This window comes from Paroedura picta, chromosome 3 (assembly GCF_049243985.1).
Source record: "Paroedura picta isolate Pp20150507F chromosome 3, Ppicta_v3.0, whole genome shotgun sequence".
NCBI lineage: Eukaryota > Metazoa > Chordata > Lepidosauria > Squamata > Gekkonidae > Paroedura > Paroedura picta.
In genome coordinates, this window is record NC_135371.1 from 66,229,719 (window position 1) to 66,253,516 (window position 23,798).

General features: G+C 46.2%; 1 protein-coding gene across 1 annotated transcript; it reads left to right on the forward strand.

Annotated features, from left to right (window-relative positions):
* Positions 1-3,690: 3,690 nt before the first annotated feature.
* CDC23 (cell division cycle 23) lies at positions 3,691-23,663 on the forward strand. The gene is made up of 16 exons (XM_077326177.1): positions 3,691-3,878; positions 4,368-4,440; positions 4,999-5,136; positions 6,845-6,887; positions 7,764-7,869; positions 8,066-8,198; positions 8,496-8,673; positions 8,774-8,871; positions 9,706-9,787; positions 9,926-10,079; positions 10,292-10,411; positions 13,655-13,730; positions 13,984-14,045; positions 14,390-14,468; positions 19,190-19,309; positions 21,575-23,663. The coding sequence occupies exons 1-16, from the start codon at positions 3,706-3,708 to the stop codon at positions 21,743-21,745; spliced, it is 1,806 nt and encodes a 601-aa protein (XP_077182292.1). The 5' UTR covers positions 3,691-3,705; the 3' UTR covers positions 21,746-23,663.
* Positions 23,664-23,798: the final 135 nt, after the last annotated feature.

Consider the following 23,798-nt stretch of genomic DNA (forward strand, 5'->3'; position numbering starts at 1 on the left):
CCTACCCTACCAAGCAGCCATTTTCTCCAAAGTCATTACTGTAGCATGGAGATCAGTTGTAATTCTAAGAGATCTCCATGCCCTACCTCTTAGTCTTTAAGATGCTAGTGGACTTGTTTTGTTTTATTTCAATACACTAACACAGCTACCCCACTGGCATATAAATTAGACTTTTATTGGCTGGATTGGCTTTGTTTTTGTAATTTCTGATGTTTGATTTATAGCCGTTGAATTTATTACCTGCTCAAGATGCCCAGCCCCAAAGAAGTGAAACTGGTCCTGGCCTGGTGGAATGCTCTCCCTACTGAGATCACAGCCCTCCAGGATCCTAAACAGTTCTGGAAGACCTGTAAGACAGATCTGTTCCATTAGGCCTATGGTTGAAGCCAGGAATAATATTAAGAAAATGCTGGCCTCCCTGCTCAAGAACCCGCCTCACTCCCCATAGACTAAATATCCAACCCCCCAGAAGGTCTGAAATGGTAAAACAGGCAGTTTTGATACATTAACAAGATTAATAATTAAAAAAACAATTCATTTAATTGTTAATTTGTTATATAAGTATCATAGCAGTTTTTTTCTGATGTTTGCCACCCTGAATCAGCCAACAAGGGTGGAATATAAAAAGAATGTTATTATTTATTTATTACTACAACTTTTCAGCCACAAGCTGTAGCAAAGCCCCTAGTTGTTAAACAGGTGGGGCATAAAATAAATTGTGCAAGTCAGGTCTAGCTAGTAAGGAAGATCTAGAGCACAGAACAAATATAGCCGTGATAAAGCACCTAGAGTTTAGTTAAAACCCACTGAAATATCTTAAGTAATCCTGGACAAAGATTCTCCAGAAAGATCATCATCTACTTCCATAGGTACCTGTGGGCTCCATGATGCCTACCAGCACATTGTCTGGTACTCAACATATTTTTTAAAAGTTGGTTGGGCCAGGTGGGGCTAGGGTTGCCAGGTAACTCTAGCAATCAGTGGGGACAGGATGGCCTTACCAGCAGGTAAGAGAAGCCTATACCAGTCTCTCAGCATCATTGTTGGCAATGTTACTTCTGGAGGTTTTTGCCCAGCAAGGTTTCTGATTGAACATTGGAAATTGATTGGCTCTGCAGGTTTTTAAACAGGGTGTTTTGGCACCAGCTGCCACAACAGCACAGGGATCTTCATTGTGTGACTGAAGGTAACCTGCAGCCATTTTGCAGCTGACTTCACAGCCATTTTACACCTACATTGTTTCAAAATTCCAAAGGTGTCTGTGGACTCAAAAGGCTTGGGGTCCTGATTACTGACATCTACATGTTTTCCTGTTCACCCCTCCCCCATATGTTGTATCTTTTAAATTGCATTGGCAGGGAGCCATCTTGTAGTTTTCTTTGCATTGTACTTTAAACAGTCTTTAAGTACTGAACAAATAACTCACCAACCATATCCTTCAGTAGGTTATCTGACCCCTTGGATAGTCCCTACATAAAAAGTAAAAGGACCCACAGTGAATATGGAAAAATACAGAATTCACTGTGGCGGAGGAATCATATCTCTCCCTAAGACAGTGGTTCCCAACCTGGAGGTCGGGACCCCTTTCGGGGTTGAATTACCCTTTCGGGGAGGGGTAGGGCAAGCAGCTTGGGCGGGGGTGGGTGTTGCTACTGTTGCTGTTCCTGCTGCTGGCACCTGCGCTCAGCCACCAGCCGTTCCAGCAGTGCCTCCAGCACAGCACAGTCTCCTGCCAGCTGCTCCAGGTGGCGGTGCTGCTCAGCGGCCTCAGACTCCAGGCAGTGATGCAGCTCTTGCAGTTGTGTGCTCAGCTTCTCCAGGCCCGCCCGCTTACCGCGCAGTGTGTCCCGCTCCAGCGCCACCTCCCCGTGGGCCCAGCTTGGCCACTGCCAGCCACAGTTCGGCCACCTCCTCCTCCGCTGTGGTCTGCCACTCCTGCCTGCACTGCACCTCTAGCTCCTGCACCAGCCACCTGTTCTCCTCCTCCAGTGCCTGCACCCACCCCACATAGGCACGCGGGCAGCAGTTCAGCTCCCGCAGCTCACCCTGCATGGATGCGCCTCCACCGCTTGCCTCATCGAGCGTGCTCGCCCCGGCAACTGGTGTGCCCACTCCACTGCACTGCTTTGGGTCTGGCCCTGGCTGGGCATGGAGCGGGTGACCAAGACCGGACGGCCCAAGGAGGCTGCCGGAGAGTGGCCACTGCTGGACATGCACCTCAGCCCAGACACAACGAGAAGCTCTGCTCTCGGGCCCGCCTGTATTATCTCTCCCAAATCATGGGTTTTCTTGGGTTCTCCCACATCCCTTTATTGATGTCTCCGAATCAATTTTGTCAGGGGGGGGGGGGTGCCTGCACACGAAAGCTGAATAAATCTTTGTTGGTCTTAAAGATGCCCCTGGACTCAATTTTTGTTCTTCCAAATCATTGATTTTTATTACTTGGTTTGTACCCCGCCCTTCTTTCCAAGAGGGTCGCAAAGTGACCTACATCGTTCCTATTCCATTTCATCCACACAAGAGACTTGCGGGGTAGATCAAGATAGAGCATTCATCCATCTGGGGTAGCGGAAAAGAGCAAGATCGGCATGGTGGGACAAGAGGCAGAACTGAACTGAAAAACCCCAGGAAAAAACACAATCACGAAAAATGGATCTTCATGCCATTGGTCAGTTTCGGTTTAATTTCTGGGGTTTCGGTTTAATTTCTACATGAGAAACTGTATTTAAGGGTTGCAACATTAGGAAGGTTGAGAACCATTCCCCTAGGGTAGCGATCCCCAACCTGTGGGCCGCGGACCACATGTGGTCCTTCGATTAATTGGAGGTGGGCCCTGAAGGACGCCTTCTCCCCCCCCCCCCCCCGCCCGGCCCTTTACAACACACTTCATTGTTGTGGCGTGTCTGTATCTTATTTAGAAGGGATGTTTAAACATTACCATAGCGATCAGAGAGCGTTAGGGCAGTGGTTGAGAGTAGAGGAGTAAACTACCCCCCCCCACCGGGCCTCAGGAAAAGGCGTTGAGTGGTCCCCGGTGATAAAAAGGTTGGGGACCACTGCCCTAGGGGATTCCTGGGACAGCAGGCTAAACCAGATATCCAATAAAACATATATAGTGATTGTTATGATTCTGGAATACTGTATTAAATTAGCAGTAATTCAGTCGTGTGAGGATGGTTAGGCTCAGAGTGAGTAACTAACTAGAATGAAAATGGATGCACCACAGCGTATAAATTAGATTCAGGCATTCATAACACCAAAGACTGAACTAACCCACTAACATTAATGGTGCAGCAAAAGAGCATAGTCACTTGCTAATTAAGCAACCCATCCATTGCTAAGGTAAAGAAATGTAAGTGTCAATATAGCCTCCTATCAATTCGTCCACGAAATATTCTTTTTCTCCTGGCAAATATGTTGGAACAGATTATTCTCCTTGCATCTGCCTTACTGAACGTATTCCCAGCGTCTGCTCTAATGCAGCATAAAGCAGGAGCTCACAGAAAACCACTCTGAACAAGAAAGCGCCACTTTATCCAGATTCATCGCTTTCGCGCCTGCCGCCACCGCAGTCATCAGCCAATCACCGTTTTCGAATTTTTCCTCCTCCCGTTTATATTAGGCGGGTATCGCCAAACGAACACAAAGCTCTTGTCCAATAGGAGCTGAACTCTAGGTCTCGCGCTCTCCGAGTGGCGTCTCGAGATGGAGGCGCGTCACTGGTTGGCTGAAGCTGGTGTCTCTGGAAAGATGGCCGCCGCCACAGTTGGGACTGGCACTGTAAGTGCGGATTTCTCAGATCTGCGTGGCATTAAGAAACAGCTGCTGGACGTGGCAGAACGAAGTCGGGAGCGCGGCTTGCAGCATAGTGGAAAGTGGTGAGGCTGGGTTGTGTGAGGTGATACTCTCGCCCTTTTTCTTGAGTGCGTTGTCTTCGTCCTGTTCTAAAAGGTTTGGGGCAGTGGGCATCAAGAACGTCAAGAGGAAGACATTATTGAAAGACATAAGTGCATATTTTATAGGACTTTCAGAACTATAGTAGTCCCTAAAGCAGGGGTAGTCAAACTGCGGCCCTCCAGATGTCCGTGGACTACAATTCCGAGGAGCCCCTGCCAGCATTCGCTGGTAGGGGCTCCTGGGAATTGTAGTCCACAGACATCTGGAGGGCCGCAGTTTGACTACCCCTGCCCTAAAGGTTGGATCTTTCTTCATCAAGGGTTTGTGCCTGTGGAAAGACCACACAGCACCATAGAACTTTTAAAATATCAGTGAGGGTATGTTTCATGAAAAGAGAGCATGTGTTTTGGAATAAGTCACCATGAGCTAGGGCAGTGCTTTCTGTGATAAAGTGGAATCTCTTGTTGCAGGGCATCAGAATTGGCTTTTGCTTTGGATCCACTGCCATTGAATGAACTGCCTCCTGCTCCCGTGCTCACAGAGGTAAGGATAGTTCATAACAGTTTTTTTGTAACTGATCAAAGTCATTTGACATTGCCATGTTGTCATGCATGGACAAATTGCAATTTAAGCTGTGATGGTTGTCAAAACAGTAGCATGAAACAAACTAATCATCTTTGTGCTACCAAGTCATTTTGTGAAACTCAGATTATTGATTGGTGACTTGTCTAGGGAAAGGAAGAGAAATATGAACTTTGTGCATAGTAATTTTTTGTGCACATTTGTTTCTGGTGATCCATGTTCTGATTGCATTTTGATTAGATTAGTTACGTCTTTTTTGTTAGATCTGTTTGCCCTCTGAAATTTAAGTCAATAACAAGCACCAACAGCTAAAACTAAGTTTCTGTTTATTATTTCTGTAGAAGTTCAAACTTCGTTTTCCAGATAAGGTGGATTTAGTCTTATCTAATTGAAGCACTTCTTAAATTTTGAAGTGAGGATGTTCTTGTAGTAAAGGTTGGAAGTAAAAGAAAACTATTTTGTGTCCTACACTGACCATTTCCTTTAAAACACAAGAGATTTTTCCACCCCTTTCCTTAGGAAGATGCTCGTGATTTGGATGCTTATACCTTGGCCAAGTCTTACTTTGATTTGAAAGAATATGACAGGGCTGCCTATTTTCTACGAGGCTGCAAGAGTCAGAAGGCGTATTTCCTATACATGTACTCCAGATACTTGGTGAGCTAACAGGATAAAGCAACCTCTTTTCTTTCATTTTTCTTGTTAAGAACCCTGATTTCTAGCTTTTTCCTTTTTTTCTGTAGCAACATCTAGACAGCTAAGTTAATTTCTTCCTTTTTGTTATTAGTAATTGAGTGTCATAGACCAATTACACATGGCGGCGGCCACGCTGGGCCACTGCAGGTTCCATGCAGCAAGGCAGCATGGTCCGCCAATTCCCATGTATGCACGGGGGATGAAATCCCCCGGCACACACAGTCCGCCTTGCACAACTCTGGGGCAGACAGGTTCTGCCACCCTGTAGCAAGAGGATGTCCCTGCATGAGTGTGGGATAGCGTGGCAATGATATTCGATCCCAGCAGCCAGCTCAAGGTTGACTCAGCCTTCCATCCTTCCAAGGTCGGTAAAATGAGTACCCAGCTTGCTGGGGATAAACGGTAATGACTGGGGAAGGCACTGGCAAACCACCCCGTATTGAGTCTGCCATGAAAACGCTAGAGGGCATTACCCCAAGGGTCAGACATGACTCGGTGCTTGCACAGGGTTACCTGTACTTTACTTTTACCAACAAAATGATTCTATCTATGTATTAGTAACCATTCAAGAAGGCCCATTGAACCAAAACATGTCCAGTCCTGTTATGTTTGTGATTGTATTTGTATGCCATCAACCTGTGGTTATTAATTTACATTAATTAATCACAGTGAGGACTACCTATACCAGGCTATATTTACAGGGCACTGTAAATAAATGTATTTATTTTGTTTAATTCAGTTTAAAATATTAGTCTTGTTCAACCTTTGTGTACCTAATTTATTTGTTGGGTTTGTATTCCTTTTTGTTGTTGTTGTTGTTTGGTATATACCTATTGTAATTGCCACTCTGTTATGTACTTAAAAGAGCCTCTTGTGGTAAGGCAGCAGACATGCAGTCTGAAAGCTCTGCCCATGAGGCTGGGAGTTCAATCCCAGCAGCCGGCTCGACTCAGCCTTCCATCCTTCCGAGGTCGGTAAAATGAGTACCCAGCTTGCTGGGGGGTAAACGGTAATGACTGGGGAAGGCACTGGCAAGGTCACCCTGTATTGAGACTGCCATGAAAACGCTAGAGGGCGTCACCCCAAGGGTCAGACATGACTTGGTGCTTGCACAGGGGATACCTTTACCTATGTAATTATGAGATACCCCAGTGCATAAGAATTAAATTCTATTGGAGTGGATAACTGGATAATCACATCCATAGCATACCATGCACAATTAGAGTATAGACAGTTCTCAGTTTTTCCCTTAAATTTAAACAGTGTAAGGGAAGTATGTGAACTGTCTGTACATTTTTTACAAATATTATTCCAATAGAAATAATTTCCCATAAAACTTGAATGTGTCTGAAAATAACATTGGGCTGATCCTGTGTTGAGCAGGGGGTTGGACTAGATGGCCTGTATGGCTCCTTCCAACTCTTTGATTCTATGACATGTATACCACACTAGATTTTTTTCTAATGAAATATTTCATATGAAGAATATGTTGCTGTTGGGACATAAAATTAACATGAGACACTTTAAAATTTATTTACTCAATTGACATGCTAAATCAGATGATGCTTTATGTAGGTCACGGATAATTTTCTATAATTTACAATCCTAATTTTTCTGGAAAAACCCATCACTAGAAATTACTTCCTCTTAATTACTTTTTCCTCTGCAGTCAGGTGAAAAAAAGAAGGATGATGAAACAGTGGATAGTCTAGGTAAGGAATAAAAGCAAAATTTTCATCAACGTTGTTTTGATACATGACATAACGCAGGGGTAGTCAAACTGTGGCATTTGCTGGCAGGGGCTTGTGGGAATTGTAGTCCATGGACATCTGGAGGGCCGCAGTTTGACTACCCCTGATGTAACGTATTAACTATGGTACTGTAGCATTAAGAATCTACCCTGCTGCCTTGGTATACAGGGAACTGACAAAATGCTAAATATGGCATTGGACCAGGTTACATGGTCCAACAACAGAAAAGAACAAGGGAAAAATAGAAACAAAGCACCTGTGCCTCATCTCACTAATTGTCATGCTTGCAAGTTGCTTAGCGTTTGTTCAAAATTTTGAGAAGGATGAGGATTGGTTGGTCATAATTTGTAAGCAATCTTTGGCTTCTGAGTTACTTTGATAATGGACAAAATGGGATTAGACAAACAAACAGAAGAATATATATATTTCTTTGTCATATGAAGATATTGAACTGTCATAAACTTGATTCAAATAGAAGTTTATCCAAGGACAGGAATACTCACTGAAGTGCATGTCTCATTATAGGTATCTGTTTTTGTTGATATAAATGTGGCTCACTGCAAGCTGCGGAGTGCAAACCAGTGTCCTAAGCCATTACATTATCAATATTATCAATTGTGTTTCCATCTAGGGGTGCTCCAAATATGAGTCTCCAGATGTCCATGGACTGTAATTGCTATGAGCATGCTGGCTGGAGTTCATAGTAATTGTAGTCCATGGAAATCTGGAGAACCACAGTTTGGCTACCCCTGATGTATAAAGTATGTGTCAGTGCTATATACATTTAGATTTTGTAGGAGTCAGTGAGACATATAAAGTTGATTTCTTTCTTTACAGGTCCATTAGAGAAAGGACAAGTGAAGAATGAAGTTCTAAGAGAGTTACGGGTAGAGCTTAGCAAGAAACACAAAGCACGAGAGTTGGATGGATTTGGCCTTTATCTGTAAGTATCAAAGATCAGCTTTGCTATTCAGTGTAGGAAGTGCTGTAAATTGATATCAATATATGATGGTGGGATTGTGAAAGGAGCAGAGCGTTTTCTTGGTATGTGCAAAATGTCAGATTAGAACACAGTGTGAGCATGCACACACTCTTCTCTGGTTGTGCTTCTCTTTATACTACTCTTTATACCCTACCAGGTATGGAGTGGTATTGCGAAAGCTGGATCTAGTGAAGGAGGCTGTTGATGTGTTTGTTGAAGCCACACATGTTTTGCCGTTGCACTGGGGAGCCTGGCTGGAGCTTTGTAACTTGATCACAGACAAAGAGATGGTAATTTGTGGATTATTCAGCGTAGTGGTGTTAAGCATTTCGGTTTTCCTCCCTTGGATCCAAGAGCTATTAACTGTTCTATGGTTGGTATTATTCTTGACTGTATTACTGGTTCAAAAACATTCTATTTTGGTGGCAACACTTTGGTGGTTGAACATAACTTGGAGGTGTTCATTCTTTCTCTGGGTCTATTCAAGTGACTGGGTGGTGGATCTGACACCCCCCCTCCCTTTCTTTCTTTTCCTGCTGTTCTTGGAGGCTGTTCTAGTAATACTTCTGCTTAATCGTTATTGCCAGCTGAAGTTCCTGTCCTTGCCAGATACCTGGATGAAGGAGTTCTTCCTGGCACACATTTATACTGAGCTGCAATTGATAGAAGAGGCTTTGCAGAAGTACCAGAGTCTCATTGATGCCGGCTTTTCCAAGAGCACCTACATTATCTCCCAGATTGCAGTGGCCTATCACAATATTCGAGGTGAGTGAATTCCACCCCCCTTTCAAATTTGAGCAACATACTGTCTTTTTATTTTCCCCTTTGCTGTGCTTAATTCCACTGTGTGGCTTTCTTTCTTTAGATATTGATAAAGCACTGTCCATCTTCAATGAACTTAGAAAGCAAGATCCTTACAGGATAGAAAATATGGACACCTTCTCTAATCTACTTTATGTCCGGGTAAGTATAGTTATCTTGAGTACATTTTCCTGAAATGCAGCATGCCTATCTTGCCTCAGTCATTAAATAACCACAATACAATGTGGGTATAAGGATATATTGGAGTGAAACAGATATATTTGCCCAGGAAAATTAGACCATAGCAAAATAATAATATTGACGGATAAAGCAGTGGAGCAGACAGCACCAAGAAACAATCATTTGTTACATGGAGAGGTATACTAAACTGCCTGGGATGAGTTTTTACGATACTTTTAGTGTTTGATGCAATTGCCTGAAACATTTGATGGTAATTATGCTTATGGCCTCCAAACGTCCCTAGTTACTAATGCTTTGCTGTCATTTTTTTGTTTAGGCTTAAGTAATAGACAGAGTAATGTGATTTAGTTACTTTTTTTTTAAAGTAGCTTTACATTATATCTGATATTAGTTTATACTTCAGTCAATATTTGATCCTTGTGTATTTGTCTGTATGTGACTCCTGTGTTTCCAGTGGCTTTATCACCCAGTAGAAGCAGGCAACACCATTTATTTCACTTTCATTTTGGTAGCTATCCTTGTAGTTTTGAAAATTCTGCAGGTCAACTCTGGGTCTCTAGAAGCAAAATTTATTTATTTTATATATATATACCATCCTTTCCTGTAGCTCAGTTACATTGCAACTTGTGGTGCAGTACAAGGAATGCTGACTTTATCAGAATACTCCTTATCAGTTGTCAGAGTGGAATATGAGACCTGCAGTACTCCTTGACTTCACTCCCTATGCAGGGATTTTGGAAGGGTATCACTCCATGCCCTTGTCCTCATGCTTATCACCTTCCTTTGTCCTGCTAGAGTATGAAGCCTGAACTGAGTTATTTGGCTCACAACTTGTGTGAAATTGACAAGTACCGTGTGGAGACCTGCTGTGTGATTGGTGAGGGACTCATCTTTTCATTTTAAGAGGGATTGGAAGAAGTTACTTGATCATTTTTTAACATGATGAGTTAGTAGTGCTGTTGATTCCAGCTTTTACAGTGCCTTTTGTTTCTTGGCAATTTTGCCTTTGCTCTAGGGAACTACTATAGTCTGCGTTCTCAGCATGAGAAAGCAGCTCTCTACTTCCAGAGAGCACTGAAACTAAATCCTCGGTATCTTGGAGCATGGACTCTCATGGGGCATGAATACATGGAAATGAAGAATACATCAGCAGCTATTCAGGCATACAGGTGTGTACAGAGGTTTTGCTTGGCTTGTGCTGAGTGTGGAAAATGCTTTAAGACCCTTTCCTCATAGTTCCTCCTGTCCCACTTCCTCCCGCAGACAAATCTGCTTGTGCCCTTTTACAGATTCAGGCCATTATGCACATTTCATTGTCTGTCCCCAAGTCTGCTGTGTACTTTATGCTTTCCAAGAAGTGTGACTATCCCTCTTCTCATAGGCATGCCATAGAGGTAAACAAAAGAGACTACAGAGCATGGTATGGTCTGGGGCAAACATATGAGATCCTCAAGATGCCATTTTACTGCCTCTATTACTATCGACGAGCCCATCAACTCAGGTAAAACTACCCAGTGTAGCTATACTTTTCCACAGCCACATCTCATTCTTCCCTTAGCTGCTACTGTTGATGTGGAGTCAGGTTGCTACGAAGTAACTTGAGATTTTTATTTGGAACATTTGTGAACAATGTTAGTGATGTGCCTTGTTGTGTACCTTGCTGGGGCAGTCGACTATCCATAAAATCTTGCTGTGGGTTCAACAGAGAGCGAATGTTAATTGTTTAAAAAAACAGCAACAACCCTACTTTTTATTTCATAGCATGACTTTGGCACATAGAACAACTCCAGGCATCTTAACAGTTCTTGCAGGCAGTGTCCTGACTCCAGTACACTAAGTTTTTAGTATATGCCATTTTTGGTAGCTGTTTTTAGCTTCTGGGAAAAGTGGAATAAATGTATGTTAATAATTATGTTCAGGAGGAGTTCCAAATCTTAAAGAGAAAGAAAGCTTAAAATCAGAATAACTTATTTGAGTAGCAAAACTCAAATTTTTGTTTGTTTTTGGTGCTACTCTCTGGTACTGAGACTTAGAAGAGAGAACTTAGTATATTGATTAATTTTGGGATTTATACATATCTTAACACCGCCCGTGGCGCCGCGGGCGGCGCCACGGACTAAATAAAGCTGTAAGACGTTCTGAGGCGGGATGTGTCCGGGATGAGGAAGGGTCCGAATTGGACCCTTCCTCATGACAGACAATCGGAGAGACCAATCGGCAGGCGCGAAGCGCCTGCCGATTGGTCCCTCTGATTCCCAGCCCCAGCAACTGTGAGCCGCGCACAGCGCGGCTCGCAGTTGCTCCCAGCCTGACGCGGCGAGAGGCGCTTTGCGCCTCCTGATGCGTCAGCCCGCCACAACGCTGTCTTCCAATCCATTCCCCCCACGCTCCTGACCAACAGAACAGGGAGCCCCGGCTAGGGAGCTCTGTGCGGCTGCCGGAAGCTTCCTCGGGAGCCGGCCTGACGCCGTGAGAGGCGCACCGGGTGCTGACGTACTGCCGCTGCTCAGCTGCTTGCTGAGACCTGACCCCGCGGCCCTTCCTTCCTAGAGGAAACTGCCCCAAGAACGGTCCTTCGCCACGGAGGCGGAACACTCCTTGCGGGAAGCACAGCGGCGCTATCGGCGTCAGTCGATACCTTAAAATATTCCAGCGTCAGCTTCTGTTACTTCCCCTGCAGCTCGCCCGTTGCCTCAATGGTGTCCCCCGGCGGATGACAGCCCGCTATCTGGAGAGCGACCGCCCCAGCTGCTGAAGCTGCAAGCAAACACGTACTTCCGGGTTTGCAAAGAGCTGCCGCCCTGGTGTCGCCGATCAGCCTCACTCAGGGGGGAGATGCCGGGCTGCCATCTTGGATTCCCACCGGGGTCAGAAGCTGTGCGTCAGGCCGATGCCCGAGGGAGCCCCCGGCAGTCGTGCTCCAGGGGCTCCCTTCCTCCCTTCGGCTTTTCCAACAAGCCCCACCCACGAGCGCGGTGGGCCCCCTCCCAAATCCCCTGCAAGGTAAACAGTGGTGGGCCAGCGGGGGAGGGAAGCCGGCGCCCGGCGGAGCTGCCACACTATAGCCCCAGCACGGAGCCCCATGACAATAACAATGCCCTGCCCACTGGCCTCCCCTCCGCGCTCACCTTCCCCACCGCTTGCTCGCCTCGCCAAAGGGAGCAGGAAGGAGCTAGATCCAAAAGAGCCTCGCCGCCCGAGCAGCTTGCCAGGGAAGCGGATCATTGCAAACCCCCCCCCCCACAAAAAACTAACAACACCAGCCACCCACCCGCGAATGTCAGGGACTCCCCGGCAGCAGCATCAAGTGCGGGCTTCCTGCCGACCCAGCCCAGAGCTGTTCCCTGCAAATCTCCGTGCAGCCGGAGCAGCGTTTCTCGCCCCGCTTGGCTGCGCTCTGGAAATCCGTGGGTTTTTTCCTCCACCTGCCTGCCTCCCTCTTCCCCCAGTGCTCCTTCTTTCTTTCATTCTCCTCCTTCCTTGATGTTGGACCCCAGGGCAGGAGTCAGGAGCCGCGGAAAGGGACGCTGCCTTCCGCCCCGCCCCTGGAAGCTCCGTGCCCTGCAAAAGCCCCCAATTCAACTTTCTCCTGAATTTCTCAGCGACGACTGGAAGCCTGAGAATCCAAGCCCAACCCCCACCCCCTTACCCGCATCCATGCACCGTTGGGAGGGGGGGGGAGGATAGGATTCTTTTTATTCTGGTCGTTGTTTTTAGTGGCACGCTTCGAACTCCCCGATCTTTTTCTCCCCGGGAAACAAACCCTCGGTCGCCCTTCGCGTTCGTCTATGAATAATGTCGCGTCTGCCGGCCAGATTTGATCTTCACCTGGCCCTTTCTTCATGCAGCCTCCTATTGCCTTGGTTCACTTAGCTCGGGAGTTTAATTTCAACCAAGTTCCTTTTATTTGCTTTCAGGGCTGCTGCAGTCTTATCTACTCATGACTCTTAGCGTTTATCAGGACTTAAAAGTATTCAGATCATTTTAGGGATATTCGCCTGGGGTCTTAATAGGTGCATTGTTTGGCCTATCCCTGCCCTGCTGACCATGCAGATAGGTTCCAGTGGGCAATCAAGGTGCTCAGAAGCAGCAGAACTAATTTAGAGCCCAAGGGCACCTTTAAGACCAACCAAGTTTTCTGGGGGGGGGGGGGGAGTTTCACATTTATTTGCAGTGTGCTCAGATGGGGAGATTTATTTATTCCAATCAACCTATTTATTTATTGGACTGTGAGTGTCCTTGCCTAGCGCGCGCTGTATTTATCTTACAGCGGGCTTGATTACTAGTATATGTATAAGAGCCTCTTGTGGCGCAGAATGGTAAGGCAGCAGACATGTAGTCTGAAAGCTCTGCCCATGAGGATGGGAGTTCAATCCCAGCAGCTGGCTCAAGGTTGACTCAGCCTTCCATCCATCCGAGGTGGGTAAAATGAGTACCCAGCTTGCTGGGGGGTAAACGGTCATGACTGGGGAAGGCACTGGCAAACCACCCCGTATTGAGTCTGCCATGAAAACGCTGGAGGGCGTCACCCCAAGGGTCAGACATGACTAGGTGCTTGCACAGGGGATATCTTTACCTTTATGTACAAGTTTGTTTGTTTGTTTATTTGTTTATATACCGCCCTTCCATATGTCTCAGGGCGGTTTACATACAACATGGGGGGATACATGGAACATGTGTATCTATCTATCTGAGATAATGTTGTAGTTCTGAGTATGTTGGGTCTTTTGTCTGTTCTTTGTAGACCAAATGATTCTCGTATGCTGGTTGCACTTGGGGAATGTTATGAAAAATTAAATCAGCTGGTAGAAGCTAAAAAGGTAAGAGGGCTCAGATTTACTGTGGGGGAGCAAGTGGGACCTTATGCCATGACCCGTATAAAGAAATGCAAGGGTCTTAATTAGAATAGATCCAGAAACTTTTGGATCATGTCCCTCTGGGTGTTCTTGAGCTAGTAAATGTAATTTTAAATGACTGGACCATATAAATCACAATTTTAGTTTTTGAGCATCCATCTCCTAGTAGTCCAGAGCTAGACCCTTTTCATTTGTCTTGATTGTTCTTTCTTGACAGTGTTATTGGAGAGCATATGCTGTAGGAGATGTGGAAAAAATGGCATTGGTAAAACTAGCAAAGTAAGTTGTGAATGGTGTTTTTACTGTTTACAATTGTGTTGGACCTCAGAAAGGTCTCCAGTAGTATCTGTGTACATGCTGCTCCTCGGACTTTAGGAATGTAGCCTCTTGGAAATGTTTTGGTATGCCAAACTCAAGCATTTATGAATTGTTATAATAGTGTAAAGTACTATTGGTCCTAACAAATTTCATGGGCTCAACTCTGTTTTATAACAAGCTGTAAAGTTCAGATTTCTAAAGTCCACGCTGAAACATAGTAATAGGTAATTTCTACTCTGGTACATGGGAGCATACGTTTATTTATCATATAATTAAGGACAACCTTTCCCCCTCGCCCCTTTCAGGCTGCATGAACAGATGAATGAATCAGAACAAGCTGCTCAGTGCTATATCAAATACATCCAAGACATCTATTCTTGTGGGGTGAGTCAGATCTTGCATGACTTTAGGAATGAAAGAGACAAGGATATATGGTCCAGGGGACCATTTTTGAGGGTCATTTTAACCTATTACTTGTGGTAGGCTCTCAGCCTGGTAGTTTCTGAAAAGTTAACAGCTTTTATTTCAGTATGAATCTTAGAAAGGTTATATTGAGGAAAATATTAAATATTTACAGTGCCATTGGACTTGTAGTTTACTACAACAGTCTCAATATTTATTGCTTATATTGTCAACTGAAAATAATTTAGAAAACTTTATTTTAATAAAAGACTTTATTTTATTTATTTATTTATTTATTTAGATTTATATACCGCCCTCCCCGAAGGCTCAGGGCGGTTTACATTAAAACTAGTCAACGATACATGAAACAGTCTTCGTTAAACATACAGTAATTAATTACAGTGGTTGCAACCATATAACAGAATGTAACAGTATAACAATATAATAAAATAATATAACGATGGAAGGGTACAATACCACAACAGGTCCAGAGCGCTCTGGTGGAGTTCTGGGAGGAAGGGGGAGGAGCGGGGGGGAGCGGGGGCCCTTCATTCGCTGTTGATTACGTCTGATCTCAACCAAATGCCTGGCGGAGGAGCTCCTTTTTGCAGGCCCTGCGGAACTGTTTAAGCTCCGTCAGGGCCCTGATCTCCTCCGGGAGCTCGTTCCACCAGGTGGGGGCCAGGACAGAGAATGCTCTGGCCCTGGTCGAGACCAGGCGGACTTCTTTAGGGCCAGGGACCATTAGCCGGTTGGTGGCGGTGGAGCGCAGAGCTCTTTTAGGGGCATAGGCAGGGAGGCGGTCCCTCAGGTACACTGGGCCTTGACCGCGAATGGCCTTGAAGGTAATTACCAGAACCTTTAGTCTGATCCGGAATTCAACTGGCAACCACTGCAGTTGGTGGAGAATGGGCCGGATGTGGGACCTCCACGGTGTTGCTGTGAGGATCCTGGCCGCTGCGTTTTGGACCAGCTGTAGTTTCCGGGTCAAGGCTAAGGGCAGGCCTGCGTAGAGCGAGTTACAGAAGTCCAGTCTAGAGGTGACCGTCGCATGGATCACTGTGGCTAGGTGTTCCGGGGCCAGGTAGGGTGCTAGTAGTTTGGTTTGGCGGAGATGGTAAAATGCCAGCCGTGCTACCTTTGTGATCTGGGCTTCCATTGTAAGGGAAGTATCCAGAATCACGCCTAGGTTCCTGGCGGAGTGAGCCGTAGAGAGCTGTACTCCATCCAGGGCAGGCAGGCACGCTTCCTCACATGGGCCCTTCTTACCCAGCCACAGGACCTATGTCTTTGAAGGATTGAGCTTCAGACGACTCTGCTTCAGCCATCTCGTCACTGCTTCCAGGCAGCTGGCTAATGCTTCTGGGGGGGAGTCAGGGCGGCCATCCATCAGGAGGAAGAGCTGGGTGTCATCAGCATATTGATGACAACCCAGCCCAAACCTCCGTACCAGTTGTGCGAGAGGGCGCATAAAGATATTGAATAGGATAGGAGAGAGGACCGCTCCTTGTGGGACTCCACAAGTAAGTTGACGACGGTCTGATGTTTTGTCTCCAATTGCAACCCTCTGTCCACGATCCCGGAGGAAGGAGATCAGCCATTGGAGGGCTGTCTCTCGTATTCCAGCATCGGTGAGGCGGCGAGCTAGAAGCTCATGATCGACTGTGTCGAACGCTGCTGAGAGGTCTAGTAATATCAGCAGTGCCGACCCGCCTCGGTCCAACTGGCGACGGAGGACATCCGTCAGGGCGACTAGCGCTGTCTCTACCCCATGGCCAGGCCAGAAGCCTGACTGGGATGGGTCTAGGACCGAAGCTTCTTCCAGGTACTCTGTTAGTTGGTTTGCGACAGCCCTTTCAATCATCTTCCCCAGAAACGCTAAATGCGAGACGGGTCGATAGTTGTTGGGCTCTCGCGGGTTTAAGGATGTTTTTTTCAGCAGTGGGCATACCACAGCTTCTTTCAGTCCCTCCGGGAATTCTCCTGTTGTGAGAGAGTCCACACGCACCATTTATAGTCCACACGCACCATTAAACGGTTGTATTGAGTTATTGAGCTCTGGCCATATTCCTGATCCTTGTTATGTACTTGTGACGCACTGTTCTCATCTGAAGTATGGTAAATTTGAGGTGGTAGCTGCAGGTTATCTGTGGAAACCTGCGTCGGGACTTGGCTCGGACATAGTGTCAGCCATGGCAACACTGGGGCTCTCGCAATTTGTTGCTGAGCCTACACATCAAGCCAGCCATACCCTCGACCTGACCTTTGGTATGGGGATAGAGGTGAGTCTGGATGCGGCCTTGGCCGTTCCGTGGTCAGACCACTATGCCCTACAGGCCCAGCTCAAGTCCCCATCCCTCCCCGAGTTGGGCGGTGGACGTATTTTGGTCCGCCCACGGAGACGAATAGATCCTATTAGATTCCGGAATGCTCTGCAGGACCCGATGCCTCCTGGCAATTCGTTGAACGCCATGGTGGAGGACTGGCAGTCCCGCCTGGCAGATGCCATCAACACAATTGCCCCTAGACGTCCTCTCTGCCCTCGACTCAAACGGTCGCCTTGGTATACAGGGGCGCTCCGGGAGAAGAAGAGGGAATTGCGACGACTAGAACGAGTGTGGCGGAAAACTCGTGACGAGGCCGCAAGGACATCTTATCGCACGCTTATGAGGGCGTATGAGATGGCAGTGAAAGCGGCAAAATTGCGCCCGGCCCAATTGTTTAGGGTAGTTAGATCTTTGACCGCCCTGGAGGATGAGCACCAAAATATTAGGAGATTGGATCTTGGCTGCGAGGCATTTGCGAGCTTTTGTGTGGATAAAGTCTTGTCACTCCGCCGTGACCATCCTGCCATGCTTGATACAGTAAATGAACTGGAGGCCTGTTGGCCGACCTTGGATGTGGTGTTTGATGGCTTCAAACGGCTCTCTTTACCCGAAGTGGACAGGTTGCTGGGGCAGGTACGCACGACCACTTGTCCTCTGGATCCCTGCCCTTCTTGGCTCCTCAAGGAAGGGGGGCCGAGGGTAGGAGAGCAGCTCCGTGACATTGTTAACTGCTCCCTCCAATTGGGGGAGTTTCCACAGCTGCTAAAGGAGGCAGTTGTCTGCCAGCTCCTCAAAAAACCATTGCTGGATCGGCAGGACCCGGCCAGCTACTGCCCAGTGGCACACCTAGCGTTCCTGGGAAAGGTAGTTGAAAGGGCTGCAGCAGACCAGCTCCTAGCATTCCTGGAGGAAACTTTGGCGCCTGATCCATACCAGTCTGGCTTCCGTCCTGGCCACGGGGTGAAGACGGTGTTTTCGCCCTGACATACGATGGAGGCGGTTCTGCTGTGTTAGTTCTATTAGATCTGTCGGCTGCATTTGATGTGGTCGACCATGAATTACTAGCATGCTGCCTGGCCGGGACCGAGCCCTGAGAAACTCATTCCTTCAAAACCGGATCCAGAGGGTGGCATTGGGGGATGAGTTACTGAGCCCATTCGGGCTCCCTTGTGGAGTTCCACAGGGCTCGGGTCTCTCCCCCATGCTTTTTAACATCTTTATGCACCTTCTGGCCCAGCTGGTCAGGAGTTACAGCTTGGGTTGCCATCAGTATGCTGATGATACCCAGCTGTATCTCCTGATAGACGGCCACCCAGATTCCCCCCTGGATCCATTCGCCAGATGTTTGGAAGCCGTGGCTGGATGGCTCGAGCAGAGCCGCCTGAAACTCAACCCTGCCAAGATGGAGGTCCTGTAGTTTGGGGGGAAGGGAGCAGCTCAGGTAGCGTGTTTACCCACCTTGGTCGGGACACAACTGATCATCATGTGCCAAGCCAGGAACTTGGGTGTGACCTTGAATGCCTCATTAACATTGGAGGCCCAGGTCAAGAAGGTAGGGGGCCAGGCTTTGTTCCATCTTCGCCAGGCTCGGCTACTAGAGCCCTACATGTCTCCTGACCATCTGGCCACAGTGATCCATGTGACAGTCACCTCCAGAATAGATTTTTGTAACTCGCTCTATGTGGGCCTGCCCCTGCGCCTGATCCGGAAATTACAGCTGGTGAAAAAGGCAGCTGCTAGGGTCCTCACAGGAACATCTTGGAGGAGCCACATCCAGCCTGTGCTGAGGCAGCTGCATTGGCTACCAATTGCTAGCTGGATCAGATTCAAGGTTTTGGTTTTAACTTTTAAGGCCCTCCACAGTCTGGGACCCACATACTTGAGAGACTGCTTTGCGCCCTATGCCCCCCTCAGGGCCTTATGCTCTGCACAGACAAATTTGTTGGTGATTCCCAGCCCCCGGGAGGCGTGTCTGGCCTCGACCAGGGCCAGGGCTTTTTGGTCCTTGCCCTCACCTGGTGGAATGAGCTCCCAGAAGAACTGTGGGTCCTGCAGGATTTACAAACTTTCCGCAGGGGCTGCAAGACGGAGCTCTTCCACCAGGCCTTTGGTTGAGGCCGGCACCTCCTCTGGAAGATCGGGGCCCCTTTCCCCTCCCTTCTCAGTGCTATATTGCAGTGTTCCCTGGTCTCCTTCCTGGGAGTGTTGCCACTATCATGTACTGGGTTAGATGATGCTTTGTTGTAGGATGCTCCTTAGGGGAGTGGCGGGCTATAAATCGAAATAATAATAATAATTATTATCATCATCATCATCGTGGAGTTTGAATTCTACCTCTGGTACAGGCAAAGCCTAAATACCTTTATCTTTCTTCAGGAGATAATGGAGCACCTAGAAGTGAGCACTGCCTTCCGCTATCTGGCACAATACTACTTCAAGTGCAAACTGTGGGATGAAGCTTCAGCCTGTGCCCAGAAATGCTGCGCATTCAATGATGTGAGTTCTTATTGTGTCTTTAGCAAATGCCATTATTGGAAACTTTTGTCTCCCTCATGTGACCCATTATTATCCTTGTCACCATATTTAGATCATTCGCAGTAATATGAAGGCTTCTTGTGTTAGAACAGAAATTGCATGTGTCACTAAGAGTCACCTCAGGAAGTAACAACCAAGATGCTGTGGAAAATAATATAAAGAAAACCTACCTAGTATGCCCTCTTAACCAAAGATACCATTTTGAGAAACTCTGGGTTCAACTCAAACAGGATTTTTAACCTGCCTCCTCAGCTTTCACTCTTAGATAGTTCACATTTTAAAATTCCTTCAGAGTAGTAGTTACAGCTTACTGCTGTTTTAAACCAAAACCTTTCATTTATTACTGAAGCATATAGGGTTTAAATTTAAATGAGGGCAATAAACAAAAATATTAGTTAGTCAAAATTGCTTAGTATTCAATAATAAACAGTTTTTCTAAGTCTGACAAACCCTCTCTCCCCCTTCCCAACTTCTTTTGCCTCGAAGTTATATAAAGAGGAAAAGCACATATAGATCCAGTTGTTTGATTTCTACTAATCTTTGTTAGATTACTTAAAAGTGTCCTAAATGGCATCAACCTCATGTTTGCTAGACCACATCCAGTGAAGCATCTTCAGCTGATAGTATGTGATTTATGCAAACATCCTTAGAATAAACACAACAGAGAGAACGAAAATGCTTTTTTTAAAAAGTTTTAAAATCCGTTAGCATTCATAAAAGATATTTATCTACTACACTTGGTGGCATGGAACACTCCATATTATCCTTATCCATGGTTCTTCTATATATTTATGAAAAAGCCTGGGGGCTGGAACATGTCCAGCTGTCCAAGTTGGAATAGGGGCCAATCAGGGTGCAGCCAGTAAAGCTGTCCCTGGACTCTAGCCTCTTTGCTCTCAGACGCACCTCAGTGCCTGCAGCCAGCAGCCGCTAAGGGGAGAGGGCCCTGGAAAAGGGTTGTGGTGGAAGGCTTGCTAATGAGGGCCTCTTGGGCTGCTAAGCAGGGCCTGCTAATGAGGGCCTCCCGGCCTGCTGACTGCCTGCTAAGAAGCTCTCTCCTGGGCCTGCTAATGAGCTGGCCAGCCCCTGCCTGCCCCACTAGATCCGGCTGCAAGCTGTGGCCCAAAGCCACTTTAAGCTGCCTGGCCGGGATCCAGGGGAGGGGGCCCTTTCAAGCTAGTATTTATATAAGATGATAAGAGACACAACTTCCAAAAAGCCATTCAGGGAAGATTAAGTTCCCCATACAAAGGAAGGCTGAGTTGGTTAACTGCTGAAGTTTCTCAAACTAAAACTAAAAACAGCATTTTCTAAAACTTACAATATTGCATTTACCTGAGTAAAACACAAGTGTCTAAAGTATAAGCTATTCCTGATCCAGAAAGAAGTTGTAACAGGCTCCTCTGTTGTGAGTGACATATAAAGAATATCAGTAAAACAGTAGTGTTCTGCCCAAGCCATAGTCCATGTGGCCAGTTCATCCCTTTTATCAGCACAGATCTGTGACTTTCTCCGGGGTAGCTCACAGTGCCATCCTAAGCAGTTACACCCTTCTAAGTCCATTGACTTAAGTAAAATTAGAAGGATGTCTTAGTTTTTAATTGCATGTATTTGAATTTTGGTCTGAATAACCGTAAATAAATATTGATGATGTGACTCTACTTAGAATGACATTGTCACCTTGCCAGGGCCCCCAGGGCTTTGCCATATTTTTGTTTTTAAATCGCCACTAGACTATTTTTATATCACTGTACCATTGTTACTATAGAGGTGGCAAGGTCCTCTGAATCCCCAGGTTTCATTTCAAAAGTAGTCTCTTTAGCTGGAAAAAAGCACACCTTTTCCCTTGTATCTCTGCAAGGAAAGAGGCTAAGGACTTTTAAAATAAAAGCTGAAAATTCAGGGACGCCTTTTTTTCTGATGGTATACAATGCTATTCTAGAGCTGATTTTCTAAAACCTGAAAAAAGCCACCGGGAGGAACAAAAGGCTGCTGTGTAGGCATGGATATATGAAATAAACAAGGGAAATGTTTAATGTTTAGACTAATCCCTAATGACCGAAGTGACATGCAGTTTGTTTACCAATACAATATAATATGGCCAACTTCCCTAAAACTAACATAAAAGGTTTATACAGAGCTGGTATTGCTCAGGAGATATTCATGTAAATTGTGTTATAATCCTAGTTTTGGCTTTTTCTAAGTGTAGTTTTGTTCCTCCTCTAGACAAGGGAAGAAGGGAAAGCTCTCTTGCGGCAAATCTTACAGCTACGCAACCAGGGGGAGACGTCCTCCACAGAGATTGCCACACCCTTTTTCCTCCCTTCCTCACTGTCTGCCAACAACACTCCAATACGCCGTGTGTCACCACTAAACTTGTCTAACATTACACCATAAATGGTGCCTCTGTAAGCTGGGCAATCCAGCTGGAAACTGGATTTTACTTTGACACCATCTCTTTAAGGAAGGCCCTCAGTTGAATGCTGTCTTCCATAGAGGGCTGAAAGTGGATATTGTTGGGATAAGATGTGGCCTAGATTGATCCTCTGTACAGAGTGAGCTGCTTTTCATCAACCATCTTCTTATTTAGTAGGATACAGTGTAAGAAACTGCTTTCTCTATTGAAATTTGGTTGGAATTGCTGCTCTGCCTATGTTGTTTTCACTATCCCTTTTCAAGTTATCATAGCCCCCATCAGTAAACAGCCTCTTCAGCATAAGTATGTTTGTTCTATTTGGAAGGGCAAATTGTGCTTTTACAGTAAATGAGACAGAAGGAATAAGTCCTTACATCACTTAGCCCTCAACCATTTGCTGGATGCTTCTCAGTTTTGGAGCAGAGCAGCTGCCGTAGGCCAGCTGCAAAGTGAAAAGAACCTGTGCAAATAGGAGTGGGAGGAAAGGGAGAGTCATAGCACAACACAGTAACTGGATAACAAAACCATTTGGGGCAAGTGCATAAGCTGTAAGGGCATGGATGGAGGGGGAAGGGGGGAAGCTAAGAATTGCTTGGGAGCTAAGGCTGTAAAACGGTCAGTTGCTTCTTGAGAGGCATCTTGGCTGCCTTTTTGTCTGACAAAATAGGAGCATTCCTTCAGACCAGCCTGGAGCTGGTGTGTTGTAGAGCAGCACCAAACCAGGGTGTGCACTTCAAGGGTTGTGATCAACCTTTGTTACCACTGGGTAACTAATATAGTAAAACAACAATGGTACAACTTTTCTGGAACCAACAAGAAAAGAATTCAGGGATACAAAACAAAGACTTGGGGGATTATTGGCTGACTTCCTAGTAGAATTCAAACAACCTTATTGGCTTCTTCCTTAATCAGTGGTTCTTTGTACTTTTTCTGTGAAACAAATATGGTTTTTTATGTACTGTAGAGCAGGAGAGGTTATAGTAGTTTGTCATATTTTAGACCATTTTCACACAAGGAATCAGGAATCAGGCTGAGCCCAGCCTGTGGAGCCTCTGGTGAAAGCGCATTCGAAATCCAACAGCCGTTTGCAAATTCCAAAAGTAGCTTTATTAGGCAAAGTCCACAGTACACTTAAGCAGGCCAAGATCTTCCTAAGCAAAGATCTTGATAAGAACAAAGTACAGGGGGAACAAGAGGGGTAGTTATAGGGTGCACCAGGTAGGGGCGGGGGGCAGAAGACTTTTCAGCGGGAGAGCAGAAAGGTGGCGAAAACAAGTCGGTTCTCAGGCGGCCAGATGGCCAGGGATCTTATCAAGCGGTTGGCACTTTGTTGAGACTTTGGGCTGTCTCCGCAAGGACACTTACAGTAAGATTGATACATTTGGACGGAGTCCTCTCCCGCTGGGAAAGGAAGGGAGTGGAGTTCTCAAAGGACAGGTTTATTGCTCAAATGACAGGCCCTACCTGGCCTCTCATTGTTTGAAGGTTTTAATGCTGCTTCCGCATGATGTCAGCAGCAATCCGTAACTCCAGTGGGTGGCGCAAGTTTTCATCCTCTGCCATGCAATGAGGGAAAATCAGCTTCCCCTTTCTTGTTGCGATACAACTGAGGTGCAAACAGGGGCAAGCCTGTTTGAAAGAAGAAACACTGGACAGTCTGTGCAGTGTTTTGGCCCCCTCGCACCCACCCTCCCCTTTCCAGATCACAAATCTAAAACACGTTCCTTTTTGTGTTTTCTGGCAATGGGGTATGAATGGGGAAAGGGTTGTGTGATGAAGCAGCCCCCTATTAGCTTAGCATCCGTGCTCTTTATTTTAAACACACACTTATCAGGGTCCAGTTACCATGGCCAGCTATCAGAAATCTACCCAAAAATAAAGAGACCATTATACAAAGAATCCCAAAAAGAGATCTAAAGAAATGTTTTCTTGTTGTGACATGATCCCGTAGCAATGCAGAAGTGTAAATTTTTTAGAAAACCTGTTATAGTGTTGTGGTGTGTCCCCCTAGCAATGCGGAAGCGTATTTTTAAA

Coding starts and splice junctions, on each gene's coding strand:
- CDC23 (XM_077326177.1), top strand. CDS start 3,706: ATGGAGGCGCGTCACTGGTTGGCTGAAGCTGGTGTCTCTGGAAAGATG. Junction 8,199..8,495: donor TGATCACAGACAAAGAGATG/GTAATTTGTGGA, acceptor CGTTATTGCCAG/CTGAAGTTCCTGTCCTTGCC. Junction 10,080..10,291: donor GCAGCTATTCAGGCATACAG/GTGTGTACAGAG, acceptor CTCTTCTCATAG/GCATGCCATAGAGGTAAACA.